This window comes from Erythrolamprus reginae, chromosome 3 (assembly GCF_031021105.1).
Source record: "Erythrolamprus reginae isolate rEryReg1 chromosome 3, rEryReg1.hap1, whole genome shotgun sequence".
NCBI classification, from domain to species: Eukaryota; Metazoa; Chordata; class Lepidosauria; order Squamata; family Dipsadidae; genus Erythrolamprus; species Erythrolamprus reginae.
Window position 1 is genome coordinate 231,134,626 of NC_091952.1, and position 12,607 is coordinate 231,147,232.

Below are 12,607 nucleotides of genomic sequence, written 5' to 3' on the forward strand. Positions count from 1 at the left end.
AAATTCTGTATATATTGCTATGCAATTTTAGAGAATTGTATTACAGTGCCTGAGAAGTGTTAGTACTGAACAAATAGCAGCATTGCAAGTCACATCAAATATTGATTCATAACGGGGGGCGGAGCCAACTGGGGAACAGAACGGACGGTGTGGAGCTGAGCTCCGTCAAACACCACCGTTTTTCAGATTCTCTTTGGTCCCAAGGGGATCCCAGACTCTGCGGAAAAGGGTCTGGCGTTAAGGGGATACCGTCAGCACGATTTGTGGCGGCAGCCCGATCGGCGGAGCGGATATTCCCCCTACGACTGAGTGTCTGCAAGCTAGGAGCGTCATGGCGGCCTAGAGTGTTCCCAGCTGGTGGTGACTAAACTAACGCTAGCAACGGCGACCGGGGTAGAGGAGTTGACGATTAACATACCGGAGCTGGATTAAACGTGAGATCTTTGAATTTAGCTTCGTTTTCCTCACATACGGGCTGGTGTCACTAGAGTTAAAAATCTGACAAGCAACGACAAGTGAAGGAGGAGGGAGGAATTGACAGCTTCCCCCTTCCGGCTGGCGGCGAGCGTTTGTTTTTGAGTCACAATATCTATTTATGAAAGCAATCAATAACATCTTCTAAAGCGTATAACTTGTACTAAGAAGATCTGACGCCCCGCGAGGAAATATATAAGACCGAATGAACTTTTAAATGGCTAAATCTGGAATCTTCTAAAGAGGACTCAACGAGACAGCTGATTCATCCACTTCCTGGTTCCTGGTTCCTCTCTGGCCCCTCGATCTTGGTTATTGCTGCTGCGTCACAGGCGAGCGAGTTGAGGAAGCGTCGGCTTTTTCAATTTCCAACTTTCTTGGTAAATGAGAGACGGCGAGCGGAGACATCCCTTTCATCTGATATCGGGAGGGGTAGGCTGCAGGAGAGATCTTAAGCGGCTGGAACACCCCAGAGACTATTTGAGAGATCGGTCCTATTGAATAACCGACCTAGCGATATAACGAACTCAAAATAACATCAGCATGCGACATCATTGAGATCCTACCCGAACTCCACGATCTCCAGGAAGTAAAGTTTGAAGATTTAGAAGGGTTTGAAACTCCATTTAATTGTTTAACTGCACAAGTAACTCTTACGATCTACTGCCTCGCAAATTCCTAATCTCTATCATTAGTTGAAGATCCACACAAGGTTTCTGTACTTTACCAAGTTTGTATCCCTCGACTCTATATCGTTATTATCTATACCAAATAACTTAAGGCCTAATTCAACTCTAAATCAACTCTAACCTAATGAATTTATATGAATTAGCTTATTGACTTTACTAATTAATATATTGTATATTATATTTAGCATAACAAGACATTAACTGCTATTATTAATTTTTTGTATATATTAATTGATAATTATTGTTTCTCTGTAAAAATAACTTAGCTATAGGAATATTTGAATATATTATTAACTTTGTAAGTACTAACACTAAACTATAAAACTTGTACTGGGTATTTAATAGAAATAGAACAATAGAAATAGAAATATAAGATAAGATATACCGGCAATAATATTCTGAATTAATCTATATATATTACTCCGTTTTTGTCAATTAGTTACCTGTCAATAGTAAATGACACCTTAATTAGAAGCTTACTATAATTAAGATAAGGTAGTATTTTCATTGTTATAGTTATATACCTTGGTTAATCTACATATATATAGTTACTTATTAATTACTTTGTACATAACCTGTTCGAACTCATTTCTTCTATCTTCCCTTACGTATTTACAATCTCTAGAGGGAAGAAATATTTTTAAACTTCTAAGGTTTAATACTGAGTCCAACAGGAATTGATATTCTAACTACACATTACTTAAAATATACTGTTTTACTTTATTGATACCAAATTCTGGATCAGACCATCAAACAACTTCACCAGTGGGCAAATTGGTGGTCAGCTATAAAAATGACAAGCCTTTCTAATTTGTCTAGGCTAGGATCAGGGAAAAAATCAATCACCCACTCTACATCTGCTATTCCAAGCCCCTCTACCCAGAGATCTCTCGACGATATGATACCTAGAGAGAGGTCCAATTCTTATAAAGATCTCCAAGCTACACTGCTTCAAATGCAGGAGCTAATGTTGAAAAATCATCAGGATATTAAAAAAGAACTAGGTGAGGTGAGGAGTGACACATCCGAATTAAAAGAGTGGATGCAGAACATGGACAAAAAGCACGAGGCTTTTCAACAACAAATGACTAAACAAGAACAGAGGATACAGGTCTTAGAAGACAAAATTGACCAAGAGCACAAACAAATGGAAGACCTGACAGATAAATTAATCCACGCCAACAAAGATTTAGAGAACACTGTAATTCAATTAGAGAGCGAAAAAGCTAACCAATATCTCAGATTTCAAAATCTTAGGGAGGAAAAAAGTGAAGATCTACCAGATGTTATGGCGGATATCCTTTCAAAGGCTCTGGGCATTGAAAAGGATACAATGCTAAACGAAATTGATGAAGCCTATCGCATAAACACCAATTACGCTAGACGCCACAACCTCCCCAAAGAAGTCCACATCAAATTTATCAAAAAATCAGTCAGGGACGAAATCCTTCACAGAGCCCGGGAAGACCCTATAGAACATAAAGGGAGACAATTGGTAATATTAAAACAGGTCCCAAAACACGTCAGAGACCTTCGTAGGCCATACACCTTTCTGTCAGCGAAACTGACCAGACACAATATAAATTTCAGATGGCTGGTCCCAGAGGGTATGCTGGTGACCTGGCAAGATAGGAAAATAAAAATAGACTCTGTCGAAAAAGCTGAGGAATTTTTCGACAAAAATTTCTCTACCGACCGAACACCTGAAAACCAAGACGATACCGGAACAATGACTCTCCCTTCCACTAGCGTACAACCTATAGAACAGAGCCCAACAAGTTTAGAAAGAACTCAGGCTACTGATAAACTAACTTTAGGCAACAATGGCTATACAGGATATCCAAAAGAAACTAGAAGCACTAGGGCAACAAGACCCAAGTACAGATAACTTAAACTTGTCACAAGAAAAATTAAACAAAGGAATTGAACTTTACTCAATTAACATAAATGGCCTAAATGCACCAAAAAAAAGAAGCCAAACTTTAAATAATTTAGCTAAATTAAACTTCGACATTATTGCATTGCAAGAAGTGCACATCAAAAAAAAATTTGAGCACCTACTTAAAAGAAATAAACTTGGAAATCTGTTTACGTCGCTTGCGGGGGGAAAAAAGAGAGGTGTAATATGTTATATCAATCCTAATATTCAAGCTGAATTGAAATATAAAGATAGAGAAGGAAGAATTTTAATTCTAGAACTTACTATAGAAAAAGACAAAATAACTTTAATAAATATTTATGCCCCGAATGAAGGCCAAGAAAATTTTTACAAAAAACTATTAACTATCATCAGAGAACATTCCACTGAGAACATCTGCTTATTAGGTGACTTTAATGGCATAACTAACAACGAAATGGACTATAAGAATGACAAAAAGACTAAACAAAAGAAAAGAATACTACCTAAAACCTTTTTCGATCTAATTAAAGAACTAAAATTGAAAGATAGCTGGAGGGACAGAAATCCCAAACTTAAAAAATTTACCTTTTATTCTGATAGGCATCAATCTTGGTCAAGATTGGATATGGTCTGGACGACAATAGAAATCAACACCAAAATCCACTCGATAGATATAGAACCTAATTATATTTCAGATCATAGTGCGCTCAAAATTTGTTGGAAAGGGAATAAACAGAGTTGTAGATGGTCGCTCCAGAAATCTATTTTAAGTCAGGAAGATTTTAAGCAAAAACTTAAAACTGAAATGAACTATTTCTTCCAAGAAAATTCAAAAGAGGACACTAGCCTTCAAAATGTTTGGGATACTGCCAAAGCTGTTATTAGAGGGATAGCTATATCATTCATGGCCAGAGAATTTAAACAAAAAAAACAGAAGTTAGCTAATTTAGAAGAAGAGTATAGGGCTTTAGAAGAAGAACTTCAGAACTTCCCCACTAAAAAAGAAATCAAACAAAGTATGCTACATATTAAACACCAACTAAACTTAATTGACCAACAAAACTGGGCACAACAAATAAAAAGAACTAACCAATACAATTTTGAGAATGCCAACAAACCTAGCAAATGGCTAGCTAACAAGCTCAGGAAGCAAAAGGAAAAGAAATTGATAAACTGTTTAAAAAACAAAAATGGGGAACCATGTCATGACTTGGAAAGGAAAAAAACGATTGCTAGCGATTTCTATAGTAAACTGTATGAATATTCTGAAACTACACAAAATAATACCCAAGACGCAAAAATTCAAGAAACCCTAGAACAGGCTAAACTCCCTAAAGTACCCCAAGAAATGGTTAATATAATCAATAAACCGATTACTGAAACAGAACTAAAGGAAGTAATTAAAAATCAAAAAAACAACAAAGCACCAGGTCCGGATGGACTCCCTACAGAACTTTATAAAGACCTTCCTAAAGAAATGGAAAAAGCCTTTTTAGAGACGTTAAATGAAGCTCTAGATAGAGGCAAAATCCCAAATTCATGGACAGAAGCAAACCTAGCGTTAATTCCAAAAAAAGATACAGACCATACAGATATAGCTAATTATCGCCCGATCTCTCTCTTAAATGCCAATTACAAGATATTCACCTCTATCTTAGCGAATAGAATCAAAAGTTTTTTAAATTATTTTATACATCCAGATCAGAACGGCTTTCTCCCCGGGAGACAGCTAAAGAATAATATTAGAATAGTACTAGACACGCTCGAATACTATGAAGCCCATAATGAGAAACAAGTGGCGTTAGTATTTCTCGACGCCCAGAAGGCCTTCGACAATGTGTCTTGGAAATTTATGATAAAACAGCTTGAGTATATGGAATTTGGCCCCAAATTTATTAACGCAATAAAAGCTATCTACTCTGTCCAATCGGCCTATATAATCCTCAACGGAGATGCATCATCTAAAATCTCTTTACACAAAGGCACAAGACAAGGTTGTCCATTGTCCCCTTTACTATTCATCTTAACTCTTGAAGTACTAACAAGAATAATTAGAGACAAGGAAGACATACGGGGTCTAAACTGTAAGAAAGAAATTTATAAGCTCCAAGCTTTCGCAGACGATTTGGTATTTATCTTAGAAGATCCTTTAAAATCAGGTCCTAAATTATTAGAAGTTCTGGAAGAATATGGTACAGTGGCAGGCCTCAAAATAAACAAAACTAAAACCCAAATTTTAACAAAAAACATGCAACAAGCACAAAAAGATATCTTATCTGCTAAGTTGGATATTCAAATTGTCACAAAAACCAAATACCTTGGCATCAATTTGACAAATAGAGTGTCAAGCTTGAAATCAAATAATTATGATATATTACTGGACAAGATAAATAAAGACTTGTCAAAATGGAGGAATTTACAACTATCTCTCCTTGGGAGAATCGCAGCCATTAAAATGAACACGCTGCCTAAAATATTGTTTTTATTTCAAACTATCCCCATACAAGTAAAACAGGATTTTTTTACCAATTTGACTAAAATAACCAACAATTTTATCTGGCAAAACAAACGGCCCCGAATTCGACTAAAATACCTACAAGGGAAAAAAGAAGAGGGCGGTCTGGCTCTTCCAAACTGGAAGAACTACTATACTGCTGCATCGCTAGACTGGACAAGAGATTGGATGAGTTTATTAAACACTAGACTTCTTAAATTAGAAGGCCATGACCTCCATGCAGGGTGGCATTACTATCTCTGGGACGAAAAGTCGTCAACCCACAAATACTTCTCCAACCACCTGATTAGAAAATCGTTAATTGGCACCTGGAAAAAAACTAAAACTAAATTATACAAAGGAATTCCCATGTGGTATGCTCCTTTAGAAGCCTATGTACATCCTAATTTACATAAGAGAAATAATATATTAAGATATAAAGACATTTTAAACACAAATGGGACAATTAAAACAAGATTAGAACTTGAAAATTTGGGCCAAAAAGTGGAATGGTGGGAATACCTTCAGATTCAGACCAAATTTAACAAAGACACCAAAAATTCCGGGATTACCAAAAATGCTTTGTTAGATAAGCTATGCATAGGCCCACAGGATAAGATAATTAAAAACTTCTATGGCTACTTAAACTACAATGACTTGGACTCTTTCAACCAAAAATCCAATGTTAAGAAATGGCACCTTGACCTTAAAAAAGAGATAAAAGAGGAGGAATGGCAAACACTTTGGACAAAGAACTATAAACTGACCATTGCCACCTCCTATAAAGAAAACCTGGTCAAAATGTTTTACCGTTGGCATATTACCCCAATTAAATTAACCAAAGTGAACAACAAACTTTCACCAATCTGCTGGAAATGTCAACAAGAAGTGGGTACCTACTTTCATCTATGGTGGGAATGTAGTAAAGCCAAAACCTATTGGGTGATGATTGGAAATTGGATTGAAGAAATATTAAATTTGACGTTGGACAAAACCCCTGAATGTTTTTTACTAGGTATAATTAGGCAAAAACTGCCAAAACCCCAAGCTCATCTTATCATCCACTTAACTACTGCAGCAAGACTTACATACGCGCAGTGGTGGAAAAATGAAGATCTTCCCTCAAAAGATGCAATACTTAGGAAAATAATGTACTGCGCAGAAATGTCGAAACTGACCCTATTAGTCAGGAACGAACCATCAGATACGTTTAATAGTTGTTGGGACCCTCTTTATAAATGGCTAGAAAGCAACAGAGAGACCAATAGGCTTTAAGAAGGTTAAAAACCAAAAAAATAAAAATAAACCATGAACTGTTACAAATCCGGTATAAAGTATTTCATTATCTAATATTATTACATGAGACTGTATATATATTTAACTACCTAAACCTATCATTATTTTTTGCGAACATCCTAACAATATATGTAAACGCAACGCTGGCTTCTAACACTCATGATAACCTATTTGAAATATATTAACTGAGCAAAAATATCTAGATCTAATTTTCGCTTTCAATTCAACTCCCCTGCTTATTCGCCGATATTGTTATTAGTTTTGTTTTTGCTTGTTTGTTTGTTTTTTGTTTTTTGTTTTTTTTGTTGTTGTTTTTTCCCTTTATATGTGATATGCCCCGCATTGTATCTTGTATCATATGTTGTACATAAAGATGTATATGTCTATATTTTAATAATAAAAAAATTTAAAAAAAAAAATATTGATTCATAACTTGTATTATTTACAAGCACGTATCAGAATATGAAGTGAATGATACTCTCTGTCAAAGAAGCATTGAAAAAAATCCTTTTGTATTTATTAGTTTTTAACAGCAACTTTAATAAGCACTTTTGCTTATTTGCACATTTATATCTTGGAGTTGGTTTACAACAGACACAGGAATATAAGGGAGGAACCAGTCATTTAAATTTAATGAGTTTAAATACTATGTTCTATTTTCTTTATATCGGATGGAATGGGAGGAATAATTATTATCATCTCTGCTAAATGTTTTGTGGTCTTTTAGCAGGAATGGTGGCTCTCCTTTGCAATTGTAATTTAGAGTTTCGGTTTAAGAGTCTTAGAATGATAGGATAGATTTATCGAAAGATTTCAGAATCTTTATATTTAAATTCCATAATTCAGAAATTTATTTCCTTTGTCTCTTAAAGAAATGACTTAGTTTGCTTTCAATTTATGATATCCCATTCTTATACATGAACCTGGCTTTATTTTAACAGTTTATTAAATATTATATTACTGTATTTGCCTGAGACAATTGCCCTGCAAATAATATAGCTATAAAATGGGGTGGTGGAGGATTAGATTTGCTAGGAATATATTTAGGTAGGCAGATACTTTTTTTCTCATCTTCCTGGGGTTTTTTTGTTGGAAATCCTACTAAATTGATGCTCTAAATAATAAATTATAATACTTCAGAGTAATAATTATGTATTTATATTTCTTGTTCCAAAAATGTTCAGGACCACTTTGGAGAGTATTTCTTGTGTTTTAAGGGATGATATAGGTTTCTTAAGAATCTACAAAGCTCAAGCCATTAACCCTTAAATGCACAGATTCCTTAGGGGGAAAATAAAGCATCTAAAATTTGTCTTCCTTATACACAATGAGAGAGGCTCAGGGCCTGTAAAGGAAAGGCATCTTGGTGTACCTTTTAAACTTTCTGTAGTAACAAATCATACCAAAATAAATTTTTGATTTTACTGCAGAATATTTATTTGTCAAAGTTTTATTCAAGGATGCTATACTGCTCCCTCATTAAACATTTAATGGGGTCTTTTGGATATACAGTGGTGCCTCTTCTTAAGAACTTAATTCGTTCTGTGACCAGGTTCTTAAGTAGATAAATTTGTAAGTAGAAGCAATTTTTCCCATAGGAATCAATGTAACAGCAAATAATGCGTGCAAACCCATTGGGAAGGAAATAAAAGCTCAGAATTTGGGTGGGAGGAGGAGGAGGAAGAGGAGGACAGACACTGCCCAGAGCGAACGGAGTGTTTCTTTTCTCTGGGCACTGCCAGAGGTTTATTCCCTCTCCAAGCGCCTAGAGAAAGGAAAATGCTTTGTTTGCTCTGGACTGCCAAAGCATTCTTAAGTAGAGGTACCACTGTAAGCTTAAAAGCATTCCCTTTCTATAATAATACCTTGGAAACTTCAAGCATTCCTTGTGGCATAAAATTAGAGCAGGTGGAACAAGATCAACAGTAACAGAGGGGAAAATTCACTTTGCAAATAATTACCTGCAAATGTGAAGATCCAGTGCAAGATGATTTAGAAGATTGATAGGAGAAATGGATTAACTTGTACTAACTGAAAGATAACTGCAGCAATAGAAATGCAGAAAAAACAAACAAGAGACAAAACAAGAAACAAAATTAAAGTAGGTAATTTCAGGGAGGAATAGTGAGGGAGAAGAGGTGGTCTCAGTGGTCTCTGTCTTGTGCAATGCTTCAAATTTATGGTTTCTTCTGCATATCTCACAAGGTTGTGTGACATGATCGCCTGATTGCCTGGTGGATGAGAGAATTGACCCTATCATGAGTGGGGCACTAAGAGGGGCTATTATTTGTGTAGACCAGTGATGGTGAACCTATGGCCATATTTCCTAGCTCAGCTCCAGTGTGCATGTGTGTGCTGGTCAGCTGATTTTTGGCTCACACAGAGGCTCTGGGAGGGCATTTTTGGCTTCCAGAGAGCCTCCGGGGGATGTGGGAAGGTGTTTTTATCCTCTCCTGACTTTAGGCAAGCCTTTGGAGCCTGGGGAGGGCGAGCCTTCCCACCAGAAGTTGGGAAGCAGGCCATTTCCGGCCTCCAGGAGGGTGGGGAAAGCTGTTTTCACCCTACCCATTGAATTATGGGTGTGGACACTCGCGCATACACAATACCGTGTTCTTTCAGCACCTGAGGAGAAAAAGGTTCGTCATCACTGGTGTAGATTCTTGCATATGTTTTTTTTTCCTGCAAGACGCCATGCTAATGTAGAGGGTAGCTGCTGCTGGTGGTAATACTTTACTACCTTCACCACAAAATATCTTAGAAATGTGTTACTATGAAGATTGTTGTTAAAAAGCAGCTTAAAAACGTTAATAAGTAAATACCTTTAATTAAAACCATATTACAGAACTACATTGATTTTAATTTAAGAAATTACTATCTCTTCTGTTTTAATTGTAGGCTAGTAGTGCAACTCTAAAATATTTTAGTAAGCATGAATACACCTTTAATATTCATTGACAAGAGTATACAGTCATGTTCTCTCCTGCTTCTTATACTGAGACTAGCCTATACACATTTTTTTTCAATTGATGAAGATGGCATCCTATATAGGGGTTGTTGAAATCATTCAGTGACTGAAGGGTTGCAAAAGTGAAGAGACCAAAGAGTCGGAAGACTGAATTCCTATGAGCTACTTGTTTGAGTTTATAGCTGAAATCAATCACTGCATTTTACTTATATCATTTGCATAACCATACACTGCCTTATAGTGACTGAGATCCTTGACGTACCATTATCAGCTTTTATCAACATCTTCTTCCTAGGGTTGTGAGAGAATGAGTATCCCAAAGACATCCAAATTGTGTTTTCACAACTTCCTTCAATATTAACAAAAAGGGTGCCTTACAGATTTCCGGATAGATAATTCCAGAGAGGTGGCAGTACTGTTGAAAAATAGTGATTCTGGCATGCCATATATATATACAAAATGAACCTGCTCCTTTTTTCATCAGAACAGAGAAACAGTATTGGTGAATTTGCTTTAGATGTTGAGATGCTTTTTGGAAGAAGTAGCTTCATGGTTATTAAAATGCAAAGTGAGAGGGGGTTTTGTAGTTCAAAATCAGCACTTCGTGGTGTATCCAGAAGCCTGTTGGTAACCATTGTAGAGTCCATAGCAATGATGCTATATATGAATAGCAGAAGACTCATCTGCCAAGAAGTCATCTTCTTTATTTTTAATCACTGAAGCTTTTGAGTATTCTTTGAATACAATCCCACATAGAGTGCAATATATGAATCGGTTCTAGTGTTTCCTCGATTTTCGCAGGTTCAAACTTCACAAATAGCATATACCACGGTTTTTAAAAAAATATTAATTAAAAAACACTTCACAGGTTTTTTTTCTATACCACGGTTTTTCCCGCCAGATATACGTCATACGTCATCGGGCGGGAAACTAGTTATTAGCCAAACTAATAATTTTTGCAAATAAATAACAAAAAGAAAATTATTGTTAATAAATAATTATGTTTATAAATATCAGGATCACTAAGTGTCTTATTCAATGGTGAGTACCAGTAATAATGGTGAGTAAATGGTTGTTAAGGGAATGGGAAATGGTAATTTAGGGGTTTAAAGTGTTAAGGGATGGCTTGTGATACTATTCATAGCCAAAAATGGTGTATTTACTTCCGCATCTCTACTTTGCGGTGGTCTCGGAACAAACTCAAACTCAACCCAGACAAGACGGAGTGGCTGTGGGTCTTGCCTCCCAAGGACAATTCCATCTGTCCGTCCATCACCCTGGGGGGAGAATCATTGACCCCCTCAGAGAGGGTTCGCAACTTGGGCGTCCTCCTCGATCCACAGCTCATATTAGAGAAACATCTTTCAGCTGTGGCGAGGGGGGCGTTCGCCCAGGTTCACCTGGTGCATCAGTTGCGACCCTATTTGGACCAGGAGTCACTGCTCACAGTCACTCATACCCTCATCACTTCGAGGCTCGACTACTGTAACGCTCTCTACATGGGGCTACCTTTGAAAAGTGTTCGGAAACTTCAGATCGTGCAGAATACAGCTGCGAGAGCAATCATGGGCTTCCCTAAATATGCCCTTGTCACACCAACACTCCGAAGTCTGCATTGGTTGCCGATCAGTTTCCGGTCACAATTCAAAGTGTTGGTTATGACCTATAAAGCCCTTCATGACACCGGACCAGATTACCTCAGGGACCGCCTTCTGCCGCACGAATCCCAGCGGCCAGTTAGGTCCCACAGAGTGGGTCTTCTCTGTGTCCCGTCAACTAAACAATGCCATTTGGCGGGACCCAGGGGAAGAGCCTTCTCTGTGGCGGCCCCGACCCTCTGGAACCAACTCCCCCCAGAGATCAGAATTGCCCCCACCCTCCTTGCCTTTCATAAGCTACTTAAAACCCACCTCTGCCGCCAAGCAAGGGGGAATTAAGACTTTTTCTCCCCCTAGGCCGTCACAACTGTATATAATATGGTATGCTTGTATGTATGTTTGGTTTTTATATATTAAGGGGTTTTAAATTTGCTTTTAGTATTGGATTTTATTGTATATTGTTCATGATTGTTGTTAGCCGCCCCGAGTTTTCGGAGAGGGGCGGCATATAAATCCAATAAAACTTGAAAATTGAAAATTGAGGGAACACTGTAATTTGGTTTTCAGTGTACATTTTCATTGAAGTAAACATACAAGTTTTATAAAAAGCTTGAAAATCACCTTGCGATACATAATAATCTAAAAATCTTCCTTCCGAGTTTATTCTGGTGGCATGTGACATAGCTATTGCGGATGGAATTTGCTGTTATAAAAAATGGAATTACATTTATATGTGTAGGGAATTATTGATCAAGACTGTATTATATTAGTGAACGGTAAAATCAAATAAAAAAATTAGTTTTATACAATATTTAGGAAATTATTACTTTCAGATGTGATGTCTTTTCAATATGTATATTTTTTCCTCATTGTTCTTTCTAGAAGCTTGCATCACAATCAGATATGTGAAAATATTTCCTTATTTCCTAATTCACTTGCTCTTTTCTCGGCTAATGTCATATAACTGCAAAATGCTTCTAAGGTTTAAAAGTAGCATTTGTTTTCAGTTAGTGTAATTTTCTAATCAGCTTTGCTTTCACTATAAAAATACAGCTGATGCATTACAGACTAAAAAGTGCTATTCTGCCTAAAAGCTTAATCAATCAGTAATGCAAATATATATGTATATTATATGTACATCATAGCAGAGAAGTTGTGATTTTTAAACATGCTATGAGATTTCTAAAATCC

General features: G+C 36.7%; 1 protein-coding gene across 29 annotated transcripts in view; it reads left to right on the forward strand.

Annotated features, from left to right (window-relative positions):
* The window catches only part of RIMS2 (regulating synaptic membrane exocytosis 2), a 361,362-nt gene that overhangs the window by 318,085 nt on the left and 30,670 nt on the right, over window positions 1–12,607 (forward strand). For 4 of the 29 annotated variants that reach the window (XM_070748204.1, XM_070748188.1, XM_070748198.1 and 1 more), the window contains one exon: window positions 11,106–11,128. The exons of the other annotated variants lie outside the window; for them this stretch is intronic. In XM_070748204.1, the coding sequence (XP_070604305.1) occupies window positions 11,106–11,128 (23 nt within the window). The remainder of the gene's footprint in view (window positions 1–11,105; window positions 11,129–12,607) is intronic. 29 annotated transcript variants of the gene reach the window in all.